Raw genomic sequence first — 14,289 nt, 5'->3', positions numbered from 1 at the left:
GATGAAGTCTAATACATCAATTATTATTTTTGTGTGTGTGGTTATTACTTTCTGTATGTTAAGAAATCTTTTCCTGGGGCCAGCCTGGTGGTGCAGCGATTAAGTGCACACGCTCTGCTTCTCAGCGGCCCAGGGTTTGCTGATTCAGATCCCGGGTGTGGACATGGCACTGCTTGGCAAAAGCCACGCTGTGGCAGGCATCCTACGTATAAAATAGAGGAAGATGGGCATGGATGTTAGCTCAGGGCCGGTCTTCCTCAGCAAAAAGAGGAAGATTAGCAGTAGTAAGCTCAGGGCTAATCTTCCTCAAAAAAAAAAAAAAAAGAAAAGAAATCTCTTCCTCCCCCAAGATTGTGAAAATTTACTTCTCTCTCATATCTCTATTGATGTTTTGACCTAGAAGCTTCACACTTTCTAGCTTTTAATTTTAGGACAGTGATCCATCCAGTTTTGTATATGGTGTGAGGTAGAGGTCCAGGCTGTTTTTTTTCTCTGTGAATATCCACTTGTTCCAGCACATTTGTTGAAAAGATTTATTTTTCCCCATTGAATTGCTTTGTTGCCTTTGTTGAAAATCTATGGACTGTATATGTGTGTGTCTATTTCTGAACTCTGTTTTATTCCACTGATCTGTTTGTCTATCCTGATGTCAGTGCCACTTTATATTGATTACATAGCTTTATGGTAAATTTTGAAATCAGATAGTATAAGTCTTTCAACGTTGTGTTTCTTTTTTGGTATTGTTTTGGTCATTCTGTGTTCCTTGCATTTCCATCTGAATTTTAGAATCAGCATATCAGTTTCTTCAAAAAAAAGCCTCCTAGAATTTTAATAGGGATTGTGTTGAACTTTTTATTGGCTTTTTGCTATCTCTTAACATATGCTTTCTCTATGGATTATAATATACATTTTTAACCAATCACAATTTACTCAAAATTAATATTTCATTGTTTCATGTAAATATGAGAAACCTTGCAACAGTTCAGTTCCATTTACTCCATCATTTGTGCTATCGTTGTCGTATATTCACTGATACGTATTATAAACCCCACAATACAGTATTATAATTTTTCCTTTAAACCTTCATATGTCTTTGAAAGAATTTAAGAGAAGAAAAGAAAAATTAAGTCTTTTCTAGAGCTGCAAATAGAAGTCCAGGTATTGGTTTTTAAAGTTTTATTTAGAATCCTCTGTCTGTGGATGGTCTGTCAACTCTTACTATTTTAGTCTTTTAGGTTGTTCTGGTCTTTGGTTTTAATTATGTGTACTTTGTTTTTTTCTTGGTTTTTTGAGGTGGATTTTGGTATCTTGAAGGCTTTTATTTGGGACTTACACTCTAGCAAAACATTATTTGAAAGTGGAATACATTTGTAGGCACAGGAAAAAGGAAACTTCCTTTTGCTAGCCTAATACTTGGCCTTAGATTTCTATGGACATGGGTCAATCTAAATCTTTTTTTTTTAAAGATTGGCACCTGAGCTAACATCTGTTGCCAATCTTTTTTTTTAATCTCATTCTTTATAATATTAAGATAATAGCCAATTGGAATATGTCTTGTATTCTGTGCTTTGATTTGATGAAAAACTTTTAATTAGGTCTTGCCTTTGTGAAGCACTTGATGTCAGTGATATTAATGGATATGAAACATGAATTACGCCCAAAGGTCAGAGACTTATCAGTGTTTCTAAATTCCACACAATGAAAATATAAACTGTAAAGCAGTGACCTTTTCTACTGTTATATCAGACCCAGGATTGGGTTTATTTTCCTTAGATAGTGATGTAGGTCTCTTTTTTAAAAAATAGAAAATGTTTTGTTGTTATTATCACATACATTACATTTCTATGTTGTAGGCCCAACAATACAATTTTATAGATAATGTTTCATGCAATTTCTTTTTAAATCATGTAAAGGAATAGAAGAAATAATCATTATACTCTCTTTTTCATTTACCTACATATTTATTTTTACCAGTGCTCTTTTTTACTGTCATTCAAATTACTATCTGATGTCACTTCCTTTCAGCCTGAATAACTTTATTATTTCCTGTAAGGCAGGTATGCTAGCAATGAATTCTCTCAGGTTTTGTTACCTGGGAATGTCTTTATTTTGCCTTCATTTGAAAGATAGTTTTGCTGGATATAGTATTCTTAATTGACAGTTATTTTCTTTCAGCACTATGGATATATCGTCCCACAGCCTTCTGACCTTCATCATTTCTAATGAGAAGTCAATTATTGATTTTGTTGGAGTTCTTGTGTGCACAATGTCATTTTTCTCTTGCTGCTTTCAGTGTCTTGGCTGCTATATGTCTGTGGATCTCTTTGCTTTTATCCTACTTAGAGTTCACTAAGCTTATTGAATGTGTAATGTTTTCCATCAAATTTTAGAACTTTTCAGCCATTATTTCTTTGAAATTTTTTGTTCCTCTTTCTCTTCTCACATTTTGGCACTCCCATTATGCACATGTTGGTGTGTTTGATAGTGTCCCACTTTTGTCTGAGACTGCTCATTTTTCTTCATTCTTTTTTTTGTCGGTTCTTTGGATTGCATAATCTCTCTTGATCTGTATTTCGTTGACTCTTTCTTCTGCCAGCCCAAATCTGTTGAGCCTCACTTAGGCAAGATTTTATTTTGCTTCTTGTATATTTCAACTCCAGCAGTCAGCTACTGATTGGTGAGAGGTTGTGTCTAAGCCCCTTAAGCCAGTGATGTTTTCACCCTTTACTGTTGGATCTGTGTTCTGTGGTTTGGAGACTATTTTCACAGTTCATGGAGTTTATGGGTTAGTCCTATGTTCAACCAAAGGCCAGAGGCTCAGATGTTCCCTCTCCTTTTGCTCCTCAGAAGGTACAACCTTGGGCATCTGCACAGTCTTCTAGAACATCAGGACAGCTATAGTTTTAACAGGTTTCTTTGATATTTCTGCTAAGTTTTTTGCTAGTCTGCCTCTGCTGGTATCACACAAGGTTGTTAGTCTCTACTGATTGCTAGCTGATTGCTGTCTTGTTTTTGACAGTGCCCTGGGGCATAAATTGCTCCATAGTCTGACCCAAATAAAGTTGAGCACCGTGGCAGGGTAAAGCACTACCTGTCTTTGACAGTGCTTGTCTCTACCCTCCCCTGGGAAGAACCTCTGTCATACGGAGCAGGAACAGGGTGTTGATTGGGAACTTGCTCTTCAGTGGCTACCCTACCTGGATCCTCCCTATAGAGCAGAAGCTTGGGGTGGGAGGTGGTGGGAACTGGTGCTTCAGCTACCACTACTGCCCAGTATGCATCTTTCTCAGCACAAAGTCTGGCAGGATGGGATCTGTGAGTATTCACCAGCTGCCCCTCTTCCCCCTCTGCCACCCAAAATACCTGGATAGCTCTAGGAAACTGGGAGTAGTGGGAGCCACTGCTTGGCTGCTGAACTCACTGGAACAGCTCTTCTACAATACAGAGCTGTAAGAGAATGGGGGACTGCACTGTCACTAGCTATTACCCCATTCATTACCATACTCATTACAGAGTAGGAGCTGGGGGTGAGGAGAAGGGTGTCACTTCCAGTCTGCCAAGCCCCCTGGAATAGTTCTTCCACACACAGAGCTGTGGTGGAGAGCAGGGGATGAGTGTAGTTCCTACTCAAATGCACTGCTTTCTACTGTTCTTACTGAATTCCATAGATTCAGCCAATCTCCAGAGACTTTGAATGATTGTCTTGGGCAATTTTGATTAGTTTAGTAGATGTCTGTCTGGGAGAGAGGTTTCACCTGACTCCTCACACCCCCATTCCCAATATTTGTATATAGTTAAAAATTCAAACACTACAAAAGGAATTAAGTGAAAAGTAAGGCTTCCCCTCCTAAACATGTCCCCAGGTCTGATTCCTAGAGGCGACACTGCTACCAATTTCTTAGACATATTTAGAGAGATACTCTTACAGTATATACATATATGACATAGGCTTAATTTTTAAACCTGGATCATCAAGAACTTCAGCTGCTGCAAAATGCAGCTTTAGTTTTTGACCATGTGACTTGCTGAGATCTTGTTATACCCAAAATGTGTATTAGCTTTCCAGCTGCTTCTAAGTGTATTTATAATCTTTAGAGGTTAAGCAATCCTTTCTCACTTGGGTCTTAGTCATTGTAGATCACTTGATTTAGTTTATCATATACTTACTGGTAAAACTGGCTAGTATTCTCAGATCCAACATCGAATAAAGATTTTAAACATCACAATGATGATACTGTCAACACGTTTGATAATCTCTCTTTTGCTGTAGCAAATAGTGTACACGATGTCTACTAGTAGAGATATTGCTTTAGAAGTCAGACAGTGGAGTGAGGCCTGTTATATATTTTTTAGATGGTAAACAGCGTTGCCTTAAAATGGAATACATTTAAAATAGCATTGAGTTTGTTTTAAAGTTTTAATTTTAATTTTAATGTGATATTTTTAGAAATAAAGGGATTTTATGTGTATGTAACACTTAATAACCTTATTCCTCTGCTTCACCTCTGAGGAATGTTATTATTGAAACCCTTGTTGTGGAACAGTTGTGTTTTCTGATTGATTACTGTGTAGAAAAGTATTGAATTATTTTCCCAGAGGGAGAAGGTCAGCTGATATAGACTTGTTTTGCTGCTTCAGCTTCTTATTTATAGTTTTTGCCTCAGTAGCATCCACTTATTTGCATGAAGTAAAACTGATAATAGAATTTCATCTGGGGAAAGATAATAATAAAAGAAAATGACAAGTCTACTGGAAAAGTAGTTGGATAGCCAAACTGTTGTTTAGTCAGAGAATAAACTTGCTGAGATTGTAGGAACTGTGTGTGACATGGGCTTCAATTTTCCTGTACATATCCTGAATTTACTCTAGGACTTCTGCCAGTTTTAACTTTAATTAATTTGGTTATTTTTGAGGGAAGAGTTACAAAAATATGCACAGTCTTTTCTCTTGACTTTGAGAATAATGGGGGGAAAGAGAGACAGAGACAGAGAGAAAGTAGCAATATGGAGACAGACAGAGAAGAAATGTACTCTACATTTTTTAAAGTGTGAGCAGGTTAGCCACTCTAAACAGAGACCCAACACTAACCATGTAGAGTTAATCTTCACAAAATATGAGTTGAGTTTAAAATTGTAATCCACTAAAATTTGCTCATTTATTCCATCATTTGAATAAGAGATGGTAAGCCATGTATGTAAATTACCGTAGTAGATATTACAGCCAAATCGAACATTTGCAGGCAGAGACGGGAGGAACTGAACCATAGTAGGAAGCTTCTCTGAGGCTTCATAGTCCAGGAGTCCGAGGCTGCTGGGCCTCTGCATTTCTATGGCAGGGAACACCACAATTCAGGGATCCAGGAGCCCCTGGCTGATAGGTAGGCTTGTCTCCTAATGTTGGGAGCCAGGACAGGGTTGATGCTCACGTTTGGTGCAATTTGACTTTTGGCATAGTACCTTCTGGGCAGTGGTGATTAGGTGCTTGAAATTAGATATTTTGGCTTAAAAATCAGTATCTCTGAGTGGTCCAAAAGATGGGCCTTTTATCTTTACCTTGGTAGGGCCATTTGTATGACCTGTGATAAATCACATTTTCTCCCTTTTTGTCCCTAGCTGCTCCTTTCGGTTGTTACCTAGGTAACATAGGTGGAAGCTACTTAAAGCCTGGGGTGGAAGACTTTCTGTCTTCATTGGTGTGTTCTTTAATCAATTGCTTTCCTCCTAATACCAGGAACTGCTGCTTTGCAGACTCAAATTGTAGTCTATATAAGTGCTGCTCCCTGGAATCAGGCAACATGGTGTCTCTGCTAAATCTAGCTGTGATGGGTATACTAAAGGAATAGGAATTGTGGTATGATGTGGTACAATAAATAAAGGAAGGAGCCCTAGGAAATTTTGAAAAAATGAGACTCTGAAAGAAGATTAGAGCTCTGGGTAAAGAGCTATATGGGGGACTTGGGCAATCAGAGAGCATACCAGTCCTGAGAGGGATCAAGTACAAACTTAGTAAATCTCAAAAACATAATGTTGAGCAAAAGAAAGTAGACACATAAAGAGCAAGAGAAACTAAATGCATAAACCTAAACAAAGTTTAGAAACAGGCAAAACCCTTCTGTGGGGTTAGAATGTCAGGATATGCCTACCCTTGTGGAGGGGAACGGGTAAGTTATTGGAAGGAGAGCCAAATGAGGGCCACTGGGATGATGATAATATTCTATTTGTTGATCTGGGTGTTGGGTACATTGGTATGTTATGTTTGTGAACATTCATTAAGCTGTAACTTATTACCTATGTAGTTTTCTTTCTTTTTTTGCTGAGGAAGATTCACCCTGAGCTAACATCTGTTGCCAGTCTTTCTCTTTTTGTATGTGAGCCACCATCACAGCATGGCCACTGACAGATAATTGTGTAGGTCTGTGCCCGGGAACCGAACCCAGGCCACCAAAGCAGACTGTGCTGAACTTAACCACTAGGCCACCAGGGCTGGCCTCTATGTAGTTTTCTGTATGCATGTCAATACATACAAAGTTAAAAAAGAAAAGAAAAAGTTTGTAGTAGTTTAGTTCTGCATGTATGGTGGTCCTAACTGCCCATAATTAGGAATTGGGTAAATAGGGACTGGTTAAATTGTGTTATGTTCTTTATACCCCTAGGGAATACAGTATAGGTATTTTTGAGAATGAATAACTCTGTATTTACTGATATGGAGGTCTTATTAAATAAAAGAAGTTTTAGAATATATATCCCATTTATGTAAAAATAAACCACTATATACATATGCTTGTATATACATAGAGAATATCTTGAAGGACACACACTAAATAATTAAAGGTGGTTAGCCTTGAGGATTGGTTTATGGGTAATGTGACAAAGTGGGGAACATTGAACTTGTGCATAATTTTTTTTACTGAGAGCATGGGTTACTCTTATGATAAAAATGAATTTAAAAAGTAAATACCACATCCTATTTTAAAAGCAAATGGATTGGGAGAAGTAATGTTGCTATTCTGATAAAATCTCTGAAGTGTGGTTAAAAGAAGAAAAGGGGTCGCAGGAGTAATTAGAGCCCCCCTAGAAGAGTTAATATAGTTCCATCCTTACTCCACCCCAGAGGGTGAGGCAGCTTTTAATGAGCTTGAGTAAACAAAGTAAACGTAGGCACTTGGTATAGTAGAACAAAATTGCCTCTCCAATTGTCATTTTAGTTGATCCAGAGTACCAGAAGGAGGCAGAACAGAGACATCGAGAATTGGCAGCTAAAGCTGGAGGATTTAATGACTTTGCAACCTTAGCTGTCATTTTTGAACAGTGCAAATCAAGGTATGTCAGATAGTTCTATGTACTGGAAAGTGTCAGTTTGAAATATAGCTCCAATATGTACTTACTATGTGACTTTAGACAGTATGGTTCAATGGGGATGATATTGACCTCAAAGTATTTTTGTGAACATTAGTGGGATTTATCTAGATCAGGTGACTATTCTTAGTAGGCATTTATTATATAATATTAGTTCTTTCTTCTCTCCCTAAACCTATCCTGAAAATGACCTTATAGAATTTTGGTTCTATATAAGTAGCTTAGATGAGAAACTTATTGGATATTTGTTAAAGGATATATGTATAAAAAGAAATCCATTTACAAATTATTTTTTAATTCACTCAGAAGCACCTACATTAATTTTTTTTCAAATTCCTTGAAGTGCTTTTTCAGTAATTGCACAGGTCTCTTAAAAGAGCTGACAATTGCTTATGGGTTTCTAGTTTGGTAATAGAAATGACAATGTTAGACCATCTTTCACTTCTAGAAGATATTTTTGAGATACCAGTATTTTTGTTTTGCAGTGGAGCTCCAGCTTCGTGGTGCCAAAAACATTGGATTCATTGGAGGTGCTTATTTTCTGCATTTCGTGTTGAAGCTCAACTTCGAGAACTGATCAGGAAGCTAAAACAGGTGATTGCTGTAATGTTTTTTTCTTGAGTAGCATTTTGACAAAACCCTTTGAGTAATCTATCCAAAACCATGTGAGTTATGAGGTGTTCTAGTCTGGCTTGTAGGAACAGCCACCATTCCAACCCTGTGTGAGTACCAAGCATTGTTATCTCTCATCCTTTTGGGAGGTTCTTTTCCTGGCCTTGGGTAATTTCCTCACATTCATATGCTAATCAGCATGCTGCTGAACACTAAAGGAGGCCCTTCTGCAGATGTCCGGAGTTCTCTCCCTATGCACTTCTCTTCTCTCCTGAACTCTGGCCTGTGAACTCTATCTTGGTCTTCCTGGACTCTCAGCTCTGTCTCTTTTGACTCAGGGAGTTCTCTGGGTTCCACTTGGGTTTTTCCTTCCCTGTGCCTTGGTCCACAATCTCTCAAAGTTGATTGTAAGCTGGGGCAGTTTTTGCGCTTGCTTCATTTATTTCCCTTACTTCATTTATTTCTTAGACATAACTATCTCTTATTGCTTAATATACAGTGTTTTGGAAATCATTATTTCATATGTTTTGTCTGGTTTTTGTTCTTTTCAAGCACAAGGGTAAATGTGGTCCCTCTTAATCCATATGAGCTAGAAACAGGTCTTTAGAAATGTGAATTTTTCACAATAAAAGATTATTTGAAATTGTTCTGTGAGATTTACCACTGTATATATGTTCTTTCTATAGCAAAGCGATTTCCCAAGAGAGACCTTTGAAGGCCCTAAACATGAAGTACTACGAAGATGTCTTTGTGCAGGCTATTTCAAAAATGTGGCTCGAAGGTAGGCAATATGAGCTTGAGAGATGGATAAAGAAATACCACTGTATTTGACTATGGTATTGAACTATTTAATATTAAAGATTGATGGTTTGATTTAAGCTCTGATTATGATGATGTCAATTACAATGACCCTTTTCTTAATTGTCACTTGTACAGGGGGAACTACAGTGGCTCAGAGTAGGATATTGGAGCTCAAGTGGAATAGGAGAGGAGTCTTGTAGGACAGCTATCTAGCATGGGGTATCAGTGCTTAAGCTGAGGACATGGGTTTTCTTGCAGAGAGGTAGCTCTATACGGAGTGTGAAAGCCAAACAGATTGAAGATGGCATCCCTGAAGAAGGGTGATTTGGTGTGGCACGTCAGACCTTGAGCAGGATGGGGAAGGCACTCACATGGGAGTTGTTTGCTGTTGAGTGTCAGAGTCTGAGTGTTGCCAGGGATGGCATCTTTGTAGGAAAAGGGTGGGTAACAGTGGTGGTAGAGGAGATTCATTATATACAGAAGAATTGACCACATAAATGTACTAAGGATAATGATGAAAGGAGTTAGACATACTGAAAGGGAGAAAATGAGAATGAGCTCAATGGTGTTAGATTGTAATTTCAGGGTATCATTGTGAACTTACAGTTTTAAATATAATTAGATGGATGAATAGATAGGTAGATATGGGAATAAAAATAGATGTTACTGTGTGTATATATTTATTTGTGTGTGTGTAAATACTTATATACATATATAACCTAACTCTGAGATGGACTCAGAGCAATGACACCATAATATCAGTGAATATACTTAGCGCCCACATCTTGACTTCGAACAGCCCCCAACCACATAAAGGACTAAGGGCTCTTTGGAGAAAAAGGGCTGGAAAAGTACAAGATGAGCCTGGAAGATCTTATTTTGCCAGCAAGCAAAGAAGTGATCAACGAAGGTTGAGGCCATGTCAGAAGTACACAGAAGCTACCTTGAATAGGCCCCAACTGATAAAATATGAGACATTTTGAGCATCAGAATAAATAATGATAGTAATGGACTATATAACCCACTGAATAAAATGTGAAATCATGGGTCTATAATCATATAAATTAATAAATGAGTAAATTAAAAGTGTAATGACAAATGGAATTATTTACATAATTGAGCACCTCTCCACACAATTTTTGTTAATTACGAAGGGAAAGAGTAACTTTTCGGTGGAGAAGCCTGCCAGATGCTACTTAAATCAAGCAATCAGAGTGAACATCATCAGTAATAAAACACGTCAAAATCATGTTCTTCCTGATAAGATATAATGAGAACAGAACATCGTTTCTATGATATTCCTGGCAAAGATGTATAAGGTGAATCTAGGCATCCTGAAACAAACTCAAATTGAGGACGGTACTAGGAAATAACTAGCCTATAATCTTTAAAGGTGTCGTGATTATGAAGGTCAAAAACTGGGGAAGCAAACTCAAATTGAGGAACGTACTGTGAAATAACTAGCCTGTAATCTTTAAAGTTGTCATGATCATGAAGAGTCAAAGAAAGACTAGAGGAGTATTCCAGTATGAAGGAGACTAAGGGGGACGTGAAAAGTAAAGGCAATACATGATTCTGAACTAGATCCTTTTGATATAAAGGATATTATTAGGACATTTGGTAAAGCTTTAGTGGGGTCTGAGAATTAGATGTTAGTAATATGTCAGTATTAATTCCCTGGTTTTGATAGTTGTATTATGGTTATGTAGGAGAATGTCCTTGATTATAGGAAATGCATACCTAGGTATTTGGGGATGATGGCAACTCTCAAATGGTTCAAGTAAAAAAGATTTTTTACTGTACAAATATATATTGTACTGTACAGATATGTAAACATAATTATAATGCAGTCTGATCTGGGTTATAATAGGAATATATATAAAGTACTATAGGAAGTCAGTTGTGGTAATGATTGAACTAGGGCTATTATTTTGACAGGTTTTTGGTATAGCATTTATGTAGGGAAGTCTAGAAAAGAGGATAAGAATTTGAAGTTAATATGAGTTAGAAAAATGATAGATGAAATGTTCTAATTGTCAGATGAATAAATTTAAACCTCTGCTTATACCACTCTTTGTGGTAGAACATATAATAATTGCTCATTGTTAGACTACTTATTTCATTGTTTTACTTCTTGTCTTTATCCTTTGGTTTTTTGGATTTTAGATCTGTTGGGAGAACATTTTGCACAATGGATGGGCGTGGAAGCCCAGTTCACATTCATCCTTCCTCAGCAGTAAGTACCTTATTTTTAATAAAGCGAAGAAATTTGTAAAGGTATGGGAATAAGTAATATACAGATGTCTTCTGCTTTTCACTTTGAGGGTAAGTTTAGCATATATCTACATTACATAAAGCTGTAAAGGTATTGGTTACTCCGTGACTCCTGTTTGATTGAAGAATATAGGAATTAATGCAGAAGAGTTTGGGCTATTAGTATTTGGTTGGTCTCATGTGGAATAAGGCAGGTTATTGAGTTATCATCCTTAAATGAATTCTTTTATATAGCTTCATGAACAGGAAACCAAACTTGAATGGATCATTTTTCATGAGGTATTAGTTACCACCAAAGTCTACGCAAGAATTGTGTGTCCAATCCGTTATGAATGGGTGAGAGACTTGTTACCCAAGTTGCATGAATTTAATGCACATGATTTGAGTAGTGTGGCCCGACGCGAAGTGAGAGAAGACGCAAGAAGGAGATGGACAAATAAGGAAAATGTAAAGCATCTAAAGGGTGAGTGAGTTACTTCTTGTAGTGATGTAAGTCCAGGGATCATAAGTGTCCAAATTCTCATATAATTACAGAAATATTGTTATGAGGCTTAGAGTCTGGCTCTGTCTCCTTAGAAAGCAACGAGTTGTCATGAGTCTCAGACTTAATTATTTTGCTTTCCTTCTTGCCTTCCAATGAATCATGTTTTCCTTAACCCCTCTGTCCAACATTATTAATAACAACATCTAGTGAGCTTCTCCTATGTGCTAACAACTTGCATTACCCCATGGAATTTTCACAATAACCCTATGAAATAAGCACATACCCCTCTTTATAGATGAGGAAATAATTAGCAGTTTACAGTAATTTGCTGAAAATCCCATAGCTAATAATTGGTGAAACTGGACTTTGAATCCAAGGAAGCTGACTCAGTGGCCTTTCTCTTAACCATTATGCCATACTGCTTCCCAGTAGTGGCTTATTTTTATTTTGTTTATAAAGTTTTGTGAATTACTACCTCAGGACATCTTCTTTTTTTAAAGAGAATTTTCCCAGGAAATGTTAGATCTCCCTAGTTAGGAGCAGAAACAGCTTTTCACTAAAGCTTTTTGAAGCTGATTGATGGAGCAAGTTATATTTTCCTTATTTAACATGACTAAGAAATAGAATGGTGAGGAATTTTGCCCAAGATGATAGAAGAGCCTTTAGAAATGTTAGTCACTATGTGTTTTGTTTCAGTTTATAAGTGTACTTTATGCTTGAATTGGGGCCAATTTTTCTGACTCCTTAGGCCACCATGCTCCTTTTTTTTTTTTTGGAGGAAGACTGGCCCTGAGCTAACATCCATGCCCATCTTCCTCTACTTTATATGTTGGCCACCTACCACAGCATGGCTTTTGCCAAGAGGTGCCATGTCCGCACCTGGGATTCGAACCAGCGAACCCCGGCCGCCAAGAAGTGGAACGTGCAAACTTAAGCGCTGCGCCACCAGGCCGTCCCCCGTGCTCTTATTTTTTTAACCATAGACTACATCATTTCTTTTGAAAGGGCAAAATTTAATTTCCCTTTTTTCCCCTTAACATTGAAAAATCAGGCCATATCTTTCTCTTAACAATTTTAGTAGTGAATCTCAAAACTCAAAAGTTTTACTGGATTAATTTGTGATGTTTTCAGATGGAATATCAAAAGAAGTCCTAAAGAAAATGCAAAGAAGAAATGATGATAAATCCATATCAGATGCACGTGCTCGTTTCCTTGAGAGAAAGCAGCAGAGGTCCCAGGATCACAGTGACACACTGAAGGAAACAGGCTAAGCAGTGAACCCTCCAATTCAGGAAGTAGGAAAAGCAGCCAGGAAATGTGCTTCTACTTTGCCATTTATGTCTGACAGCACTACCAGGAGGAAGTGGTCAGCAGCTCTTATTAGCATAACAGCTAAAAGCAAATCAAAGCTCATCCGTACCAAGAAGTGGAATTTTCAAAGAAAAGATTGGATTGCCATAGTCACAGGCAATGACGTATGAAACCAATGAAAGACAATACATGTGATATTTTCCTCACTTCTATTTTGCTGGCCTTAACTGGTATCAGATGCTGTCATCGAGATATTTTCAAAGAACGTCAAATTGTATTTAATCAGCGTGTATTCCATTTGCATTGAAGCATTAAAAATTATTTTCCTTAAATCTCTTTAAGGCCTTCCTGTTGCTATTAGAATAGTAATATATCAGGTTATCAGGTATGTGACCATTTCCTTCAGAAGGCTGAACATAAGAGGTTTTTACTCAGCAATACTTAGATGTCTAACCATTTAATTGCTACAGAGCTTTATAGATATTTAGAGAAAAGACTTAATCAGTTAGTAAATAAGAAAATTGCCTATGGCAAGATTCTTTGTTGAATTAATATTAATCCTTAAATTGATTTTTCTGGGATTATACAAATTCCTTTTTATATAAAAGTATATTGTTTAAAACAGTAGCTATAGCCATTAACCAAAGGACAGATGATATATATATGTTCTTTTTTAGCTGTCCCTACATACTTGTATCAGCACCATGTATGTAGGTATGACAGTGTTTCAGACAGCCCCTCCACCTGGCCTACTCTTGCCTCCAGCTGCTTGGGTAGGACCATTTAAACATCCATTATGCCGATCTTGAGATGGGATTTTCAAAGCAGCCAACACTACATCACCAGTGTTTCAAATTGGAACCTTGAGGCTAGTTAGTATCACACTCAGGCCACACTCAGCACTTGCTCACTCTGTTGTTTACTGCCTTGTATTCTAGTTATTTGTGTATTTGTCTGTCTCCCCCACTAGATTATACGCTCCTTGTGGGCAGGGACTGTGTCTTTTTCATCTTTGTATCTTTCATGGCACCTAGCACAGTGCTTTGCACATGGTAGTCACTCAATGTTTGTTAAATAAAGCTATTAGTGTCATTAAAATTCAAAAGGCAGTATATTGTGTGTTTTTAGATATTTTTTGTAAAAATTAAGAATCTACATATTTCATAGGCTACTGACTCTTTTGCAGTTATTTCCTTTGGCATCTAAACAGTTTCTGTTCAATATTAGAAACTTGAAGCCTATATTGAAAAATCACATGAGGACCCCTGTGTTTGTTCTTAAAGTAAGGTGAGTGGTGATGGTTTCTCTGAACATTTCTAACATTGTTAATTTGTTCATTTTAATCTTCAGTACTCTAGACACTGTTTAAGACATTAGTCCTATTAGTTTCTCTTCCCAGGTATATGTGTCAGTGCATTTCCTTAGATGTGGTGGGGGTGTATGTGGATTCTT

General features: G+C 37.3%; 1 protein-coding gene across 1 annotated transcript in view; it reads left to right on the top strand.

Moving 5' to 3' along the window:
• The window catches only part of DHX40 (DEAH-box helicase 40), a 49,569-nt gene extending 35,627 nt beyond the window's left edge, over positions 1-13,942 (top strand). Inside the window, exons 13-18 of the mRNA XM_044744889.2 lie at positions 7,205-7,319; positions 7,841-7,949; positions 8,654-8,748; positions 10,935-11,004; positions 11,277-11,505; positions 12,658-13,942. Of these exons, the coding sequence (XP_044600824.1) occupies positions 7,205-7,319; positions 7,841-7,949; positions 8,654-8,748; positions 10,935-11,004; positions 11,277-11,505; positions 12,658-12,797 (758 nt within the window). The 3' untranslated portion in view covers positions 12,798-13,942. The remainder of the gene's footprint in view (positions 1-7,204; positions 7,320-7,840; positions 7,950-8,653; positions 8,749-10,934; positions 11,005-11,276; positions 11,506-12,657) is intronic.
• The last annotated feature ends 347 nt before the right edge of the window (positions 13,943-14,289 follow it).

The sequence above is a fragment of the Equus asinus genome, chromosome 13, assembly GCF_041296235.1.
Source record: "Equus asinus isolate D_3611 breed Donkey chromosome 13, EquAss-T2T_v2, whole genome shotgun sequence".
Taxonomy (NCBI): domain Eukaryota; kingdom Metazoa; phylum Chordata; class Mammalia; order Perissodactyla; family Equidae; genus Equus; species Equus asinus.
This window is presented reverse-complemented; position numbering and strand designations above follow the sequence as displayed.